Source organism: Brassica napus, chromosome C9 (genome assembly GCF_020379485.1).
Source record: "Brassica napus cultivar Da-Ae chromosome C9, Da-Ae, whole genome shotgun sequence".
Classification (NCBI taxonomy): domain Eukaryota; kingdom Viridiplantae; phylum Streptophyta; class Magnoliopsida; order Brassicales; family Brassicaceae; genus Brassica; species Brassica napus.
Window position 1 is genome coordinate 5,479,587 of NC_063452.1, and position 19,406 is coordinate 5,498,992.

General features: G+C 37.4%; 2 protein-coding genes and 1 pseudogene across 2 annotated transcripts; 2 read left to right on the plus strand and 1 right to left on the minus strand.

Moving 5' to 3' along the window:
• Nucleotides 1–2,326: 2,326 nt before the first annotated feature.
• Nucleotides 2,327–3,922, plus strand: LOC106408500 (glutathione S-transferase T3-like). Its single transcript, XM_013849260.2, has 3 exons — nucleotides 2,327–2,407; nucleotides 2,578–2,647; nucleotides 3,504–3,922. The coding sequence occupies exons 1-3, from the start codon at nucleotides 2,327–2,329 to the stop codon at nucleotides 3,920–3,922; spliced, it is 570 nt and encodes a 189-aa protein (XP_013704714.2).
• A 3,288-nt stretch (nucleotides 3,923–7,210) lies between these two features.
• LOC106383507 lies at nucleotides 7,211–13,353 on the plus strand (annotated as a pseudogene).
• Nucleotides 13,354–15,955: 2,602 nt separating this feature from the next.
• LOC106409608 (recQ-mediated genome instability protein 1) lies at nucleotides 15,956–19,399 on the minus strand. Its single transcript, XM_013850209.3, has 8 exons — nucleotides 18,737–19,399; nucleotides 18,488–18,658; nucleotides 18,152–18,297; nucleotides 17,651–17,787; nucleotides 16,950–17,461; nucleotides 16,774–16,884; nucleotides 16,545–16,676; nucleotides 15,956–16,349 (listed from the first exon to the last, which is right to left on the minus strand). Exons 1-8 carry the CDS (start codon nucleotides 19,268–19,270, stop codon nucleotides 16,200–16,202), a joined length of 1,893 nt encoding a protein of 630 aa, XP_013705663.1. The 5' UTR covers nucleotides 19,271–19,399; the 3' UTR covers nucleotides 15,956–16,199.
• Between the last annotated feature and the right edge of the window lie 7 nt (nucleotides 19,400–19,406).

A 19,406-nucleotide genomic window follows, 5' to 3' on the forward strand; every position in this document is an offset into this window, starting at 1 on the left:
TTGAGCGGAATGTAGCTATAGTCTCTCCCACTTCTTGCTCTATCAACCCTTTTAGCTTCTTGAATTTATCGAAAGCTTCACTTTTCTCCTTAAGTAGGATTGACCACATATATCGAGTGTGATCATCTATAACCACAAATATATATCTTTTCCCACCTGATGTACTTGGCGTGATAGGTCCGCAGATATCTCCGTGTACTAGCTCGAGTGGTCTGGTTGCTCTATACATCGTTGATTTTGGGAATGCTTGCCTCGCGTGTTTTCCAAGTAAGCAGGATGTGCATAGTCCTTTTCAACATTAATGCTTGGGACTCCATCAACAAGTTCCTTTTGCATCATTAGTTTCATTGTAGCAGTGTTGATGTGTCCAAGTCTGTAGTGCCACCTATTTGACTCGCTTATCTGACTCAAGTGTAGTTGTGTTGCATCTCTAATGCCCATACGTACTTTGTAAAGCCGATTCTTTGACCTTTTTGCAGTTACAAGAAGCTTTCCTTGCTGGTCACTCATCGTTAGATAGTCATCTTTGAGCCTTATGTCACACCCTGACTATGTTGCCTGACCGAGGCTTATGATGTTACTCCGTAGGTCAGGGATAAAATACATATCATTCATTCTTCTTGCTTCTCCATTCATATCAATGAACGAGATAGTACATTTTCCCTTTATATCGATCTTTGAGTCATCGCCGAACCTCACCTTTCCTGTGATTGTTTTGTCCAGATCAGAAAAATATCGTTGATCACCCGTCATATGATTACTCGCTCCGTTGTCCAAGTACCATATGTCTGCAGTATCCATGTGTGTCTCATACTTCTCAGGATTGCAGTTTTTCTCATTAAGATACACCACTTCATGCATCATCAACTCATCTGCATCTTGTGTATCGACATTGTCATTCTCTTGAGTTTCTTGAAGCTTTAGGAGACGGTCAGGACAGTCTGTGGCATAGTGTCCTAACTTATCACAGCGAAAACACATGATTCTTGAAGTGTCTCTATCTCCATTATATCGTCCTCTTCCACGTCCTCTGTTATATGATCGACCTCCTCGTCCTCTGCCTCGATAGTTTCTATTGTAGTCACGATTAGAGGCCGTGGATTGCGATTCAGAGTTTGTATACATCAATTTGTTTTGATCGTCTTGTTGCTCTTCTTCTTCACAAATACGCTCCTCGTAGGCTTTTAATCGGCCGATGATGTCTTCAAACTTGGTGTTGTTGAGGTCTAGTACTTGTTCGAAGGAGGCAACGATGTGTATAAACTTTCTTCGCGGGAGACTTGTAAGAAACTTCTTTACCAGTTTAGGTTCTTCAATACTAACTCCTAAGGCCGCAGATTTTGATGCTATCTCTGATAACTTACCGCTGAAGTCATCGATCTTCTCTGTATCTTTCATCTTTAGCCTTTCAAATTCAGACATCAATGTCTGTAACCTCGCCTCTTTGACTCTCTCTGCTCCAACGTGTCGACTCTTAATGGCTTCCCATACCTTCTTTGCCGAGTTGAGCTCACCAACTTGAAGAATCAACGCTTCAGGAATCGATTGAAAGAGAAGGGCTACAGCCATGTTATTCTTATCTCCGTCAGGGATTTCTTCTTCCACAGCTTCCCAGACCTTATGCACCTTCAAAGCTATTTTCATTCTTATCTCCCAAACCGTATAATTTGTTGCAGTAAGCATCGGACACTTAATGGAGGTTCCTCCTCCTTCTTTAGTTTTCGTATCTATTGCCATGATCTCACCACTCATCTTCCCTGCGCTCTGATACCAAATCTAGAATCAAAGACTGAAAGTTTATCAATATAAAGAACTAACTCTTCTTTATATTAATGCTTAAGAAAACTCACTCAAAAACTTAAGCTCTCAAATCCTCAATCTCTAATCCCACAAGTTATGCCACACTTTGACATATCCTTTTTTATATAGAGATTATCTTTTTCTAATCCTATTACATAAATATATCTAGATAACTCCTAAATATATTATTAATCAGAATCATAATAGGATTAGGTAATTAACTTCCTTCTCAAGTTTCTTTGCTCTTCAAGCTTATCTCAACAGTTAAGCATCGAGGCTTAATTAAGCGTTTGAAGGATCGAGTCTTGGTGTACACGTGTTTTATGTCTATTGGTTTTGGGTTTTTTGAGAGGAAAATAACAGAGGAAAATAAGAGAGGAAAAGAAGCAAACGCCTCTTTCTCTCACCGTAGAAGACGATCCGTCTCGGCTCCTCGAAGTTTCTCTGGGTTGATTTCGATGACGAAGAATCTCGTTGGTGGTGGCTCTCCCTGACCGAGATTCTCGTTGGTCTCGTCGAGGAAGAGATGTCGGTGCCTCTCCTCGAGGAAGAATCTCGGTCGCTCTCAGCGACGGCGAATCTCGGTGGCTTGACGGAGAAAATCTCGGTGGCTCGGCTTTACGAACAGGGTCGTCGGTTGCTGCTGAGTATAATCGATGAGCAAAGCTAAGTTATTTCGTTTTTATTTTTGAACCCTCAAATTTGCATGTGAATGATTTTGCTCCTTCCTGTTCGCTTTTGATGTTTAGTCTGTAAATCTGATTGTCTAAATTGCAGATTGAAGTTCCAATGAAGAGAGAATCATTAATTCTCTGGAGAGATAATCGATCTTCTCTTGAAACTCAAGGTTTGTTTTTCCGACCAACCTCGACCTTCTCGGTCCTGTATACCATACAAATCACCTTGATAATGTGATGTTGATTGAGAACTTTCGGAATGTTTTGATAATTTCCTTGATTTTTTGAGTGAATTCTAAAAATCACTGAACATTAAATGTCTAGTACTTCTTGATCTTATTGGTTTAGTGGAATCTCGTTATGTAGATTCTTGAACTCGTTTAGTAAAAATGTTTAGTAGATTCATGTTTGTATTGGTTTAGTAGATAAAATGTTTAGTAGATTCTTGATCGTATTGGCTTAAGTGGCTTGGTGTCGTGATTTTGAATCTTCAGAATGAAGAACATTTTTGTTCAATTTAATATTTCCTTCCTGTGATTATTTTTTGATTCTTCTATGTGTTTGTGTCTGTTGGATAAGGAGACGTGTTCAGGATACACAATAAGGAGACACGATAAGGATACATAAGCAAGGCTAGGAGAGCAAAAGGGCAACATTTGCAATACAGGTAAACATCTCTGTTTAATCTAACAACTGAGCTTAATGTCTTTTGATTCTTGTTTGACTTGAAGTGTCTGCAATAAATGTTTCGTTTAGGATTAGATAACAGTTGTGTACGTAATAAATAGATGTGATGAATGTGTTTAGATCTTTAAATGTGTTAGCTATATGTCAAGTCTAGGAAGGTTGTGATGAATGTGTTTAGATATATGTCAAGTCCTCTTCCCTCTATTAAACGCCTTCCTATTGTTCCTTGTCTTTCTTATTTTAAACCCCTTCCTCTGGTTCCCTCTTGTTCCCTGTCTTTCTTATCTTAAACACTTTCCTCTTGTTCTTCTCTTTCTTTCTTTTGTTGTTTGCATTCAGATATGGATTTTAATCCATATAGGAGTAGGTCTAACTTTGTTGATCTTCTTCAAAGTCAACAAAGTGTATTTGGTTCATCAGAAGTTCCTATTTTTGGAACTCAACAGACGGTGGATAGCAACCTCGGTCCAGAGAGTGTTGTAGAGCGCCGAGGAAGGAGGAAATGGACGCCCTCTGATGACATTTTGCTCATCAGCTCATGGCTGAACACGAGCAAAGATGCAGTCGTGGGTAATGAGCAGAGATCAGGCGCCTTCTGGTCTCGAATTGCGAGCTACTTCGCGGCAAGCCAGAAGGTTGCAGGGTGTGAACCGAGAGAGGCGTTACACTGTAAGACACGGTGGCAGAAGATCAACGACCTCGTGTGCAAGTTCTGTGGCTCGTACGAGGCTGCAATCAGGGATAAGACCAGCGGGTAAAATGAGACTGATGTTCTCAAAAAGCACATGAGATTTTCTACAACAACTATAAAAAGAAGTTCACCCTAGAGTATGCGTGGATGGAGCTGCGCAATGACCAGAAGTGGTGTGACGTTTCAAGCTCTAGACACGGTGGAAGCTCTAAAAAGAGGAAGTTGGATGACGGATATCAATCATCAGCTTCACACGCAACCGAAAGCAAGGCTTCTGCAGCTGATGACTGCACCAACTGTCCCTCGGGTGTAAAGGCTTCTAAGGCACGGGGTAAGAAGACGGTTGATGGGAAGGCAGCTGATTTTCAGTCAATGTGGTCCATCAAACAGCAGGTTCTTCTTGCAAAGAAAGAGCTTTACAAGATGTCTCTGCTTGACAATCTTCTTGCAAAGAGAGAGCCACTGTCTGAGAGTGAAGAAGCTCTAAAGACGAAGCTGATTGAGAACGTGTTGTCTGTTTAGGTTCTTGTGTCTGTTTGAGTATTTAAGTTTCTGTTTCTGTTTATTGTTCTTGTCTGTTGGTGTTATGTAATGAACTTAAGTTGTAGAATATTTCTGTTTGTTGTTTCTGTTTCTGTTTGTTGAATATGTTTATGTTTGTAGAATCGAGTTCTCTTCTTGTTTCATGTTTTGGTGTGTTGAATCTGTTTCTGTTATGTAATGAACTTAGGTTGTTTCATGCTTTGGTCTTGTTCTCTTCTTGTTTCATTTTCTTGTGGCTATATGTATAATACTACTCATCCCTTATTGACTGTGTTTTGTGTTTCAGGTCATTGGGAGTTGAAGAATCACGGGTGTGGTCTTCTCTTCTGTACTTGTCAGCGGTTTGTTGTATCACGAGAGTTAATCACGGGAATGGTCTTGTGTACTTGTCACAGGAGTTGTTTTTTTTAGTCACAAGAGTTTCTGTTGTGTTTGTTGTATCACGAGAAGTTTGTTGTGTCCTATCACGAGACAAACATTAAACTGATGAGTTGTATAAATTGAGTTGTATAAATTGAGTTCTTTCTATATCAAACAACTCGTTCATCTTCTCTCGATTATCTTTCTACAACAACTCTTCTTTATATATTCTGAAAGTTCACAAATTCTCTTGATCCCAATAACAACTATTCTTTCTACAACAAACAACTCGTTCATTCGCTTCATCTCTTTGATACAAAACAATTTATTCTCTTCATCTCTATGATTTAAAACAATGATGGCGTCTTCTTCTCGTATCAATATTGGGGGATCATTTGATGAAGCTTTCGATCAATTTTTTGATCAACAATTTGATGAAGCTTTGATTACGCGTTTAAGCACACACCAATTAACCTAATGTGCCAACAATACCACAATCGAATGGTATGTCATTGTAGCATTTTAGGATCGAATCCACAGAGAACTAGAGACTTATAACACCAAGAATACACAAACCTTCCTAATCTAAGCAAACAAGAAGATAGATGATTTGTAACAAACTAATATCCTAGAAATATAAACAAGGTGATCTCAAATCCAGTCAAGAAATAAGTGCAAGAATTCAATCAAATATTAAGGATGGATCCATGGTAAGGATAATTGATATAAGGTGATCAAGGTTCAATCTAAAGGTGGCAACTTTCAATCAAAGTAATCTCTTAAGTCTAAACACAATTCTAGACAAGTCCTATGTCTAGGTAAATGCCCATTTGCTTAGAAATCATTAAACATCAAATGTCTTTGGCTTAATTCAATCAAGCAATCTTTAAGTTCAAGTTCAATAACTACCTAGCAATTTTAACATCAAGTGTCCTTGGCTAATCTCACTAGAGCTTAGTTGAGTTGATTCAAACACTTCATCTAATCATGTCTGATGAGAAGTGTTTAGAAATCAGGTTTAGAGTGATCAAGACTAAACAAGCATTAAAAATACTCAACAAGCAAGTTCATACAAGGATCTACAATAAAACACCCCAAATCTACACTTAATCACCCTAATCTACCTTAACCATGAATCCAAGGAGTGTCTACTCTCTAATCTCCATGAGAAACCTCAAACCCATGATGGATTCAAGGCTCACCATGTTTATGAGAAGGAGAAACAAGATATAATATGAAGAACTTCCTTAGATTATGATATAAAGATTCAAGCTTTTTTTACAAAGGGAGGCAAGTTCTTGAGAGAAAAATGAGATTCCCCTCAGGTTTTTAGGTTTAAAACTATATATAAGAGATGCCAAACTCGAGCTGGTTTAGTGAATTAAACCGGGTCAAACCGGAATAAACCGGTCAATCATTTCTCTTCTTCTCCACAGCGACGTTCGCACCCCGCTCCACCAAGTCGCTCTGGTGATTAATCTTCGATGTGGAATTTCCCGAGCGAGTTCATCAAGTCGCTTCAATCACTCGCTCCAGCCAACGCTTCGTTCCAAGCGGCGTTCGAGATACAGCGACCACAACACCTCGCTCCCTTGAACTCGCGTCCGAGCCCGCTGAGTTCCCGAGCTGTGTCCCAATCTCTCTCCGTCGCGGCTCGTCTCACTTCACCGCGAACCACCACGAACTCCTTCTTCCTCGCCTTGATCAAGCTGTGACTGCGCCACCGTCTCCTCCAAGCCGCGACCAAGCTTCCTCCGTGGCGTCAGTGTCTCCATCTCCGTCGCTTGCTCCACTATGGGATCCCGTCCAAGCCGTGCTCTCAGGTGCTCGAGTCTCTTCGTCGTCGAGCTTTGCCGTGGTTGGAATCAGCCTCGCCGTCGTTCGCGTTGAAACCAAGCTCTCGATCTCCTCCAATGGAGACTTCTTCAATATTTGCAAGACAGGTCCCCGGAATCTTGATTATTTACACATTCGCCCCAAACTCTTAAAGTTGCATAAAAGACCTCTCGAATTGGCCCTGAATCTTTTGATTGTGCAAAATAACCCAAGCGACTTCCTTTGAATTTGCAGCATTGTCCACCGACTCTTGATGGTTCTCAAACTGGCCACAAACTGTGTAATTTGCAAGTATAACCTTGCGAATTTCGCCCCAAACTTCCAAATAAGCATTCCAACCCCTATGATATGCAAATGAGTATGCAAATACAACACAAAGACCTAAATGCAACCTAAAATGATCATAATAAGCTAAAATATGAATCTAAAACTTATAAGAATCATGAGATATCAAGCTTTCGATAATCTTATCAATGATCAAGAAGATGAAAGGAATACAACAAAAAAACGAGTTTTTATCGAGAGAAATCGGGAAGAAGGCAATCTCCGGTTATGGAATGATTATTTCAGCGACACTCCAACATATCCTGAAAATCTATTCCGACGACGGTTTAGAATGAACAAGCCTTTGTTCCTGCGTATTGTTGATCGGCTATCCAATGAAGTTCCATTTTTTCGTCAAAAGAAAGACGGTATCGAAAGGCTTGGTCTCTCTACTCTTCAAAAGTGTACAGCAGCTATTCGTGTGTTGGCATATGGTTCTGCGCTTGATGCGGTCGACGAATACCTCAGGCTCGGTGCAAGCACTGCTCGGTTATGTGTAGAAAATTTTGTGGAAGCAATAATAAATTTGTTCGGTGATGAGTACCTAAGAAGACCAACACCGGATGATCTTCAACGTCTACTTTACATTGGAGAGGTTCGTGGATTTCCCAGGATGATAGGGAGCATCGATTGTATGCATTGGGAGTGGAAGAATTGTCCCACCGCTTGGAAAGGGCAATATTCTCGTGGTTCTGGAAAACACACTATTGTCGTAGAGGCAGTTACTTCATATGATCTCTGGATATGGCATGCATTTTTTTGACCTCCAGGTACTTTAAATGATATCAATGTTCTTGATCGCTCACCTGTTTTTGATGACATAATAAATGGCCAAGCTCCGAAAGTGAATTTCTGGGTTAACGGAAGAGAGTATGATTTGGCGTACTATCTCACCGATGGTATTTATCCGAAATGGGCTACATTTATCCAATCTATTTCGCTTCCACAAGGGCTCAAAGCAACTTTATTTGCTCAACATCAAGAAGCTGTCCGAAAAGATGTCGAGCGTGCTTTCGGAGTCTTGCAAGCTCGATTTGGCATTATTAAAAATCCGGCACGTATTTGGGATAAAGTCAAAATCGGAAAGATTATGAGAGCATGTATCATACTCCATAATATGATAGTACAAGGCGAACGAGATCAAAACACTCAGTTTGATGTTTCGGAATTCCAACAAGGAGAAGGCAACGGAAGTTCACAAGTCAATCTCACCTATTCTACAGACATCCCTTCAAATATGGGCAATATAATGAATGTTCGAACTACAATTCGTGATAGATGAATTCATGAACGACTTAAAGCTGATTTGGTTGAATATTTATGGTCTAAATTTGTAGGTGATCAAGACAACAACTGATCTTTAATGCCTCTTTTAAATTATTATCGCTTATTTTAGTAACCTTTGTTTTTATGTTTTTATTTTAAATTCTATGTTTAAAATGTAATGTTTTATTTTGTTTCATTTAATAAATAAATTTTTGTTTCAAAAAAAATAAAAAAAAATAAATTTAAAAACCCTTAACTTAAGAAACCTCCACACTACAAGAAAACACGGACAATACCGACGGAAAAACCGACCGAAAAAAATCTGTCAGGATTTTCCAACGGAATTCCGACGAAAACTTGTCGGAAATATATTTCGGTAAATTCGTCGGAACTGCGTCGGAAAATCCTGACAGAATACAGTCGTCGGTATTTGGTCATACGATCCCGACAGAAAACCGACAGAAAACCGACAAATATATGACCGTTGCAAAAAATTGACACATACTGACAAAATACCGACGCAATACCGGCCATTTAGGTATTCGGTCAGAATTCCATCGGTATTTTCCGACGGAATACCGACGGATTGAACAGCCCTTTCACTTCCCGACGGAATACCGACGAATTTGCGGCCGTTGCACTTCCCGACGAAATACTGACGAATTATATTCGTTATCCGCGGATTAGGCAAAGGAACGATCCTTGGATCGTTGTCATGTCAATAAATCCCAGAAGCCGAGTACAAGGAGTATTTGACGAAGACGATTCAGATTCATCATGTTCATCATCACATAATTCCTCAGATGCAGAGTAGATACTCTTTTATGAATGTATATGCAAATTACTTTTAAACATTGTAGATTTCTTCTAAAAACAAATTATGGGTTTGAAGCGTTGTATACTTTTAAATTAAAAAAATAAATTAGATTTGTTGATTTAAAAATCGAACGGTTTTCATTGATTGATTATATACGGTTTTGATTGAATGGTTATATATATGTCATGTTCAAAGTTTTTAAACTGTGAGAATACAATGGTGAGATTTGTAAAACGAAAATCAAACTGGAACTCTAAATTGATAATGTCCGTCGGTATTCCGTCGGAACTTACCGACGCATTTCCGACGAACCCCTAGAATTTGAGGGTTTCGTCGGAAATGCATCGGTAAATACCGACGGAATACCGACGAACCCCTTAAATTCTAGATTGATAATGTCCGTCTGTATTCCGTCGGAATTTACCGACGCATTTCCGACCAACCCCTAGAATTTGAGGGTTTCGTCGGAAATGCATCGGTAAATACCGACGGAATACCGACGAACCCCTCAAATCCTAGGGGTTCGTCGGCAATTCGTCGGTAAATTCCGACGGAATACCGACGGACATTATCAATTTAGAGTTTCGGTTTTTTACAGGTATGATTTTTTTTGCAGTTGTATTAAATATCATATATAACATCAGACAACAAATCTACCCATTGTATTCTCACAGTTTTAAAACTTTGAACATGACATATATATAATCATTCAATCAAAACCGTATATCAATCAATCAAAACCGTTCGAACAACATCATACACTTTTAAGTTGGCTTGTTCCAGTTCTCAGAAGTTGTAGCACTCAAATAAATTTAGAACATTTTTTTGAGAATGTTTATATAACATAATATATCGGTTTTAGAAAGTCGTATAACAAATATAAATAATTTCGACACCCTGTGTAAACTCTAAACCGTAATCCGTCGGTATCTCGTCGGAATATTCCGACAAATAACCGACGGAATTAACTATACCGACGAAGAACAGACGGATAAGGTCGTCGATATTTAGAAAATTACCCGGGTCTAGCTGTACCGCGCAAAAGTTCAGCAAACCGCCAATATTAAAAAACTGACGGATTTCCGACAGGTAGATAAAATACCGACGGAAACAACCCGTCGGTATTCCGTCGGTTTGTTAAATGAATACATAAGAGAAAATCTCTTCTTTTTCCTCATTTCTTCCCCTTTTTCTCTCTCTCTCCGCCCAGCCTCTCCTCCTCCCTTGCGATTTTCGGCGATTCCCTCCTCCTCCCTCATGATTTCCGGCGAAATCCCCCAAATTCGACCTCCTCTTTCACCCAGTCATGTAAGATTTTCAATTCTTTTAACTTTGCTCATGGGATTTCAATGGTTACAATGTTAGTTTTAGGGTTTATGTGATTTTGAGATTGGTTAGGGATTTGGAAGTTAGTTTAGGGCCGGGATTGAAGTTTTTATTTAGGATTTGTGTGATTGAAGTTATAGATTTTGGATTTCTGTAATTTGTATAAAGTGTTTTTTGATAAAATATTTTAAATTATATAATAATCGTTTTTATTTATAAAAAATCAGCATATGGTATAAAAAATATTTTTTTTCATTATAAAAATTCGTTAAATTAATTTTAAAACACATTTTAATTATTATAAAAATATTTTAATTATAAAACGTTTCTTTTTTTTTGAAACACAATTATAAAACGTTTCTAAATAATAAAAAAACTTACTAATGTTTTTTTTTGTAGGGATGAACCACCTCCTCTTATACTTAGACGTCGTCCTCTTAATGGTAACCCTATAAACAAGCACAAAGGCTTCCTTTCAATGCGGTTCCCAGAACATAACGTAACCGTTGAGTATCATAGAACACCATTTCTGGTCGTGGTTGCTAGGCCACCTGAAAACTCACCGGAAGATGTCAAGATGACTGTTAGAGTCGATGAGTTCAACTGGCAGTCTAAAAGATGGGTCGGGTCTGATGTTCTTGTCTTTATACAGGACATTGGTGGAACGAAGACAAAACCTTTAACATGTAAGAACCTAATCTGAAACATGGAATTTTAGGGGTTAAAAACAATTTAATTAGTAAGAGTTTATTTAATTTTTTTTCTTTACAAATTTGGAGGTTTATATATATGTAAATTTTTTTAAAAAATTGGGGGTTATTTTACTAATCTATGCTCAGCCCTGCAAAGGTGATGGATGAGTTCTCTTAATGGTTTTTTTTTGTTATTGTTGTTGTTGCAGAGGTTGTTATTTTCAGGAGGGAGGTAAACTGAACAAGACAATGGGAGTAATGGAGGGGTTTAAGAAGTCTTTAAAGACATGGAAGTCATGGGTCTTAGAGAAACTAGATCATGAGTGTAGTTATGTCTTCTTCAGAAGCTTCTCTCCTGTGCATTACAGGTCTGTTTCGCAATATTATATGAGGATTAATCATTAGACAAGAGTCTGAATCTTTTTGGGTGTTGCAGGAATGGGACATGGAACTTAGGTGGTTTGTGTGACGCAGATACAAATCCAGAGACTGATATGAAGAAGATGGAACCTGAACCTATTCAAAACACTTATGTCTCTGAAGTAATACAAGAAATGAGATATGAACATAGTAAGGTTAAGTTTCTGAACCTTTAGTTGTTTTTTTTAATTTTCAAAAACTTTTTATTACTTTTTATAACTTTAATGTATAATAATGTTTAATTTATATATCTATAATGTTTTTAAATTCTAAATTATCAATTTTTTTCTGAAATTAAATAAAGAATTATAAAAAAAAAAATTTTAATTAAAAAAGGAATACCGACGGATACAGTTATCCGTCGGAATTTCTACATATTTCCGACGGAATAAAGTCGTCGGTTTTATCTTCAGTTACCGACGGAATGCCTTCGTCGGTATTTTCTGAAAATTCCGACGAATTCTCTTTGTCGGTATTCTCTATAAATACCGACGGATATGTGTCGTCGGAAATTTTAGAAAAAACCGACGGAATATGTTCGTCGGTATTTTCCGACGAAATATGTTCGTCGGTATTTACCGACGAATTTCCGACGAATATCAGTATACCGACGAGATGATACCGACGGACATTTTTCGTCGGTATTCCATCGGTATGCGACTTTCCCGACGAGATTATGACGGATTTGTCCATCGGTATCGCGCAGTTTTCTTGTAGTGCCATTGGAGGACTAAAAATTAAGAATTTTTTAGCATTAACTCTTAACCTACATTAATTACTAAAATATTAGCTAAAAACCATTAAGGGTTATAGCAATGCACATGCTCTTAATACTTGGGTGAAACACTATTTTCTTGCCTCTATAAATTAGGTTGGTTCGTTTATTGTCCGAGTAAAGTTAATGACAATGCTAGCATTTTTTCAAAAAAAAAAAGGTTAAAGAGTGCTGACTTATCTTCTTTTTTTGGGAAAAATTATGCTGCCTTATCTTAAACTTGCCATTGTAGTTTGTCTATTCGATTATGATTATTTTCTTTATTTGTGGCCATCAAATGTTGTTAGAAATTAAATGGTGGCAGTGTCAATCAATCATATGAAAATAATTAAGAATCCTATGTTTGTTTGTTTTTCCTTATTCTCAATATCAGATTACAAAACTACTACGTGAAAAATGAATTTTCTCAAAAACATTACAGTTTGTAATGAATTTTGGTTAACAAATTGTGGGTTTAATACATGTACTGGATAAGCCAGTAGTTTAGTTTTTGGTTTATCTCAATATGGGTTGGACAGCATAAAAAATTCTAAAACATATCAAATTAGATTTACATGTCAAAGAAAAACCAAACAATAATATTATTATTTTTTATATTTTATATTTTGTAATAACTAAATAGATCAAAACATTGCAACTAGTTGTCGCTTATTCGATTGAATAAACTAAAGTATCTCCAACAATTTGTTATCATAGTTGATGTTAAACTTGAAATAGTATGATTAGTATCTCATTACAATGGTCAAGCATTAATAGTTTTATAAATTTCATGATCTCGTGACGTCGTCTCATGGTAAGCAAAAGAACAAAGAACAAAGAACAAAGAACATTCTATTCCAGCGGAGTAGACACCAGAAACCCCAGCCGCCTACGCGGCGCGTGAGGCGTGATGTATAACCGGAGCCGTGATATGACGGTGTTAACCTGGACCCCATGTGATGGGTCCGTGCCATCTCTGAGGACGTACATTTATGAACGAGCCCACGTGACCCGCCACCACTTCCTCAAAACATGTGCTTTCGTACTACAACGCTTGTCGCTTCTTTTATTGGACGCACTGTTTTTTATCTTCTGATTAAACATTTACACGATTCCCTTAGAAACAAACAAAATTAAATAAAAAGAAACTGTATACGTTACTCTTTGTTTTACTTTAGAAGAGAAAAATAAGTAGATTTTTTTGACAAATAAGTAAATTACTCAGTTTTTTTTTAAATATTGGTTAGTATTTCTATTATAAGTCTCAGTTTATCAAAATTAGACAATATATTGATATTTAATTAAAAATTAAAAATCAAAATCTGTGAAACTAAATATTAATATAAATTGTAAAAGACGCAACTTAAAAACCTTCATAATAATGGGTTAAATTAAGTATCTATTTTATTGTTTGCCCTCGAGTAAGCAAATTACTCTTTCTCTCTGAAAAACTATTATGAAAAAGAAATCCAGTACACGATTGGAGTGGAAAGTTATTATCAAATGATGATTAAAAAAAGGTTATAATCCAATGTCGGTAGCTCAGTTCATTTTCCTCGTTTTGGATGAATATATAATAGTATAACGTGGTTGGTGGTGAAAAAACAAACAAACTATTGGTTAGTGTAAGAAATAAGCATCATATCAAAACGTTTTAAATAACACAAGAAGTACTATTTATGTTATATAAAAGTTTCTATTAATTATCTAATATTTTGTTGATGAACGTATGGAATACATTTTTGTAGAATTTTTTAAATTACTAGTCTTATACATTGGGAACTCTTTGTATTTTGTTGATAGTAGTAGCTTCGTGGGTGATATTTTTTGTCTTCCTGGTGAAAGCAGATCATGTTTAGATTTATCTTATATTCTATTTCACATTTTCACAAAGTAAAATACTTTAGTTTTATCTTGCTAGTTTGTTTAAATTGCATCCAAGTAACTTCTTACTTATAATTAAGAATGAGAGTATTATTTTTCCTTTTCAAAATAGTGAAAAATGTAAAATGGTGTCGTTCTCAAAAAAAGAAGAAGTAAAATGGTGGATGGGTTATAGCATTTATCCACTACTTGTGTTGGTCTTTTTTCTTTGGGACCATACCTTCGACTGTATTTCGAGTGACACATAGAGACATACATATACGTTACAAATGTCAAGTTACGTGTTGTTTGCATGTAGGTTTTCATGTCGAGAATTAATACTTCAACAAAAATTAAAAAAAAACTCGGAGACTATCAAAGTTTCAGAGAAAAATAATCCGGAGACGATTAGTAAGTTTTTGTAATGCATAAGTATCAAGTAACGTATTTTCGAAAGTTAAATTATAGAAATAAAAAATAATGATGATAACAACGTTGTTACAACGAGACACTTGACCAGATTTCATTAGGTTGGTTTAGGTTTGATTGTGACCGAACTGTGACTGAGTCGACCATTTAACCTAATCTTTAATTAAAAGTGTCGAGACCATCAACATCTTTTGATTCGTTTACCTGAATTTCTCACACAACTCTAAAACTAGTTATTATATCCATCCCGATCATCCCTATTGCTATTACCAATTATTTTTTTACACTTTTGATTTTGGCAGCAACTGCCAAGCAATGTATTCTCCTTTCGTTGTCATCTCATACATACCGTTCCTTTTTAGCTCACCTATGTCAATTTATTTTCATTATTTTCTTCAGTTTATCCTATTTTATTTTGACAAAGATTTAGTTATTTGATTATATTCTGAGAGAATAATATATATAACGAGGGAAGAGGGATTCAACTCAAGAATTCTAAGATCTGTACCATACTGAAAGATCTTAACCCATAATCTATATATATTTTAGAATATAGATAGGACCATAGATGATAGAGTCGTAATTATATAGATTATAGAACAACTTAGATTGGGTGGATAAGCCTACCTTTAGACCTTGACATTAATTTAAACGTCTCGCATTTTCGAGAAAATATTGAGAAAGTAAAGACGTACAGGACATGTTAAACAGTACAATATGTTTGCCCGAGGTCCACTCACTTACCGGAATCAAAGATTTAATACGAGGAAAATAGATTAATGTTTTGATTGTTTCAAACACAAGTTAGTCTCATAAACACCAAGGCCTGATTGTTTTTCTTGTTAAGTTTGGTTATATGCTATAATAAAAATTAAAATGTTTTATCTTTTCTAACTGAACACCTTTTGACTAAAATTAGTATATAGTTTGTAGACGAGTTATAAAAGCATGTATACTTTATCTTTCGTTCGCATTTAGCTTTTACGTAACAAACTAGATATAAATGTTGATTAATACATAATTTAATACTAAAATAACCGCAATATATGTTAACATGCAAACGTAAACACAAACCAAAAGGATGCAGGAGTAGGACCATTATAAAGAAAAGAAAAAATAAAAAGATGATGCTAGTACAACTATTTGTTAAAGTCCACTCAGTTAACGAGTTCTATATGTGAAACACATTAAAAGAGAAAATGTAGGCCTACTGGAATCGGGTAAGTTTTATCTGCCGAAAATGATAGAAATTATTTTCATTGTCATCAAGAATTTTGTTGAGATTTAGACATGAGCCAAATCTACAAAACAATCATTTAATAAAATAACTTTTAGAATAAAGAAAGCTAACTTTTATTACAAAGGGCTTTAGATCACATCACTTAGTGGGAGGTAAAGGCAAAGAAGCTGAGATGGATGGTTGAAGATGACCTGTTATTGTGTAGGCATTATACCTAGAAGACCTTCCAAGATTCTAATCTGATGAGAGGATTGTGTTATATATCATTATTACACTGTGCTTTTATCCAAACATGGCAGAAGAAACTTATAGGTAAAAGAAACAGAAAATAGCACTGTACTTGGTACTAAGTTATAAAACCCGGTATAATTAGCTACCAAAACTAAAATTACCCGATTCCAATATTGAACCGGTTTATGAGGTCAAGTTACTAAAATCCCTCAATGTTTCACAAGCTTTAGTTCGACTACTTGATCAAGGGGATAAAACAACAACTGGAGGAGCTATGCCAGAAGATTTGATTCTTTCAAATAGTAACCGAGCATCGGTTGATGAACATCCCTGATTCATCTCAATAGCTACTGGATATTGTGACGTTCTGTTCATTTCTACCACCATCATTCCCTACAGCAACATAAGAAATAAACAATTTAGACCCAAAGCCAAAAAAAAACTAGCCTGGATTGGGTTTGCTTGGGTTTTTTTCATTCAGTACAAAGCATAGTTTCTATATTCAACTTATGTTTTGGTGTCTCTGATCATGGATGACTTCTTATCGACCTTGAGCTATAACCACTGAAGAAAAGTTAATGGGTTTACCTCAAAGTCAGCTAGAAACAACTGGAAGCCTTTTAGTTTCTCCTTCATCATGGCATTTTCTCTTGTTGGTGCTGAAGAGGAAAGCGCAGCTGTGACCTCCATGGATGAATGACCTATCCTTCTTTGTACAACCTACAGAGGGAATAGCATGGACATGATGAGTGATGAGGGGACGATCTTCACTCTAACACCGACAACAAAATTTAGAGAAACAAGAGATTAGACTCACGTCATTATGGAGCAAGATCTCACAGATAAGACTACCATCATCGACGTAGCATATAAGCTCAAAAGTAGACTGTTGCTTGAACTGGAATCTCTTCACTCCAGTTAGAAAGCACTGCCAAAAGGGATGCATAAGTTTCACAGATCGGTTTAAGACTGAGAGAGTTTTGGTGTTAGTACCTTAATCCTTCCTTGAACAAAAGGCATGGTATCTTTCATTACTGCCCAATTCTGAGACATCTCGGCCAAGTAAGTGAAAGGTGTCTCCGGATTTGTAGACATCACAGAGGGGGTTTCCAAATCGACAACCATATTACTGACTTCATCATCAGCTACAGCGCCTGAACCTGAACCATATACAGGACCCGTTGTATCCCTCACGTTACCATTGTCGATATGCATTTCTTCAACAAATGAAGTCACGTTAGATGTTTGTTGATCCAAGGTATTTTCGCAACCGCTGTTGTAAAAGAGTCTTGTACCACTACAGCTAGTAGGAGGTGTGGATGCTGTCGTGTGAATGTTACTAGAAGTCGAGTGCAAACCAGAGAACGTTCTTTCCCCGTGGGTAGTAGCAGTATCAATCTGCATATGCTCAACCCTCGAAAAAGTAGCTTCCACATTGATGGAAGCAGGAGGATTACTCATTGTCCGTGGACTGATATGAGTTCTCGTTACATTCGCAGAATTGCCTGCCATAAGTGTTTTGGTTAAAAGAGAGTTAATAGTCTCAAAAGGAAATGGTTGTATCACATTACTGAAAGTCGCTAATAACAACCATCTTCCACTCAGAAAGACAGCAAACTTTCTGTTTATTGTTGTGACTCTGTTATAGATAAGTGAGGAAATATCATAGTGACAACTGAAAGAACTATCCATACCTTGACCATTGGCCTGAACGTGACTAGCATCTCCCGAGGTAGAACTGTTTACTTGGTTACAAGTATCATTGTCATTTAGCGACCACGCAGCTAGACTTGCTCTGGTTGCCAACGAAGCAACACCTCGGTTCCTTGTTCTGCAAAAGTTAAAATCCAATAAGAACTTCCAAAAGAAAGGGAAAATTTGCAAAGGCAATTGCTGTAAGCACATAGAAAAGATAATTGGTAGTGCGTATAAAATGTGTTAACGTTAAATCATGCATCATCTTTCCGAGAGAATCCAATCCAACTAAAGAGACACCACGAAACAACCTCTGAATACGAAGTAAGTGGGAGAAGCACAAGCTAGAGATATACCAAGTTCTAATTGGAGCAAGTAATAGGTCCAACCAAAGAGACACGACAACACAACTTCTGAATACGAAGCAAGTGGGAGAAGCATAAACCAAAGAAAATACCAAGTTCTAAACAACGTCAACCATTCTCTGAAAAAAGTCTTACCTTATTCCTCTTGGAGGTTTGTTCACTTCAATAACCAGACGCTTTCGTGCTTCTTCCAATTCTTCAACCATCCCTCCTAAAACTTGTATAGTCTCAGGTACTAGCATTAAAAGCCCATGTCTAACTTGTACGCTAGACACAACAATCTGCATTTACGGTCCTCGTCAGTTCTTATAACACAAACGTGATAAATACAGACCAGCAGCTACAATCATAAAAGCATGAATTTAAAAAAAAATACAACTAATACAACACCCTAAAAGCCTGTATAATGCTCTTAGAAGCAAATTCCACATATTAATTCCTCATCATCTACCACTTCATAAAGAAGCACACCTTTAAACCAGCAGGAGCCAAGACTTGCAGATCTTTAATAGGTCTGTACTCCATACCAAAAACACGTTGAACACCATCAGTCATAGACAGCTTCAAACACCTCTTAAGCCCTGCATTAGCGTTTTCATATCTCCCTTTGAGGGCACACCCAATGTTAACAATCTCATCAACCTGACGATTAAACCACAAGTCTCAGTAAAAATAAAACCACACTTTATGCATTATCTCTATACCAAAAAAAGGAACAACCTGAAGAACAAACGGACCAGCGAGTTCTTCAAGAACCATAGACGCAACGTTCCGCGGAAGAACCCCGCCTCCGCACAGATTCATATCGCAAAACAGAAACTGCTCGAAGCAATGCTTAGCTTTCGCCGCAACTTCGAGGCGTGAAAACTCCGGAACGGAGGCTTCAAGCCCAGAAAGACAAGAGACCCACCACTCCGTCTTGAGCTTAATCCCCATCCGAGAGAGAGCCTCAGCGATCGGCGAGTCGTAGCCGTTCTCGACTTCCGCCTCCGACGGATCAACCGGAATACTAGAATCCGGCGGCGAGGGAGTGGAATTACCGGAGACGTCGATAATCTCAACTTCCGATACAGTGGTTTGCTCGACGGGATTAGGGTTTAAATTAGACGCTGACGAGCTTTCCGGTTGCACAGAAGGAGCACGACTAACGCTCTGAGCAGAATCGCCGATTCCGCTTGCTCCGATTTCATCTTCTCCTTCTTCTTCTTCTTCTTCGTCGGAGTAGTGCTGGAGTCTCAGCCGTCGTCTAGGCATTTCGCCGGCGAAAATTAGGGATTTTTTTTTTGTTATTTCCCTCCAAAATTTTATTTGCTTTTTTGAAAATTTATTGTCACAACACGTCGGAACTTCAATGGGCTTAGTGGGAGGCTGATTCGGCCCATTATAAATT

Bases quoted from the DNA above. Each gene is read 5' to 3' on its own strand.
- LOC106408500 (XM_013849260.2), top strand. From the start codon at position 2,327: ATGTCGGTGCCTCTCCTCGAGGAAGAATCTCGGTCGCTCTCAGCGACG. The intron at 2,408-2,577 runs GTGGCTCGGCTT...TCTAAATTGCAG, and splicing joins GCTTGACGGAGAAAATCTCG to ATTGAAGTTCCAATGAAGAG. The intron at 2,648-3,503 runs GTTTGTTTTTCC...GTTTGCATTCAG, and splicing joins ATCTTCTCTTGAAACTCAAG to ATATGGATTTTAATCCATAT.
- LOC106409608 (XM_013850209.3), bottom strand. From the start codon at position 19,270: ATGCCTAGACGACGGCTGAGACTCCAGCACTACTCCGACGAAGAAGAA. The intron at 17,788-18,151 runs GTAAGACTTTTT...TAACTTTTGCAG, and splicing joins AAACCTCCAAGAGGAATAAG to AACAAGGAACCGAGGTGTTG. The intron at 16,350-16,544 runs GTAAACCCATTA...ATGTTGCTGTAG, and splicing joins TGTTTCTAGCTGACTTTGAG to GGAATGATGGTGGTAGAAAT.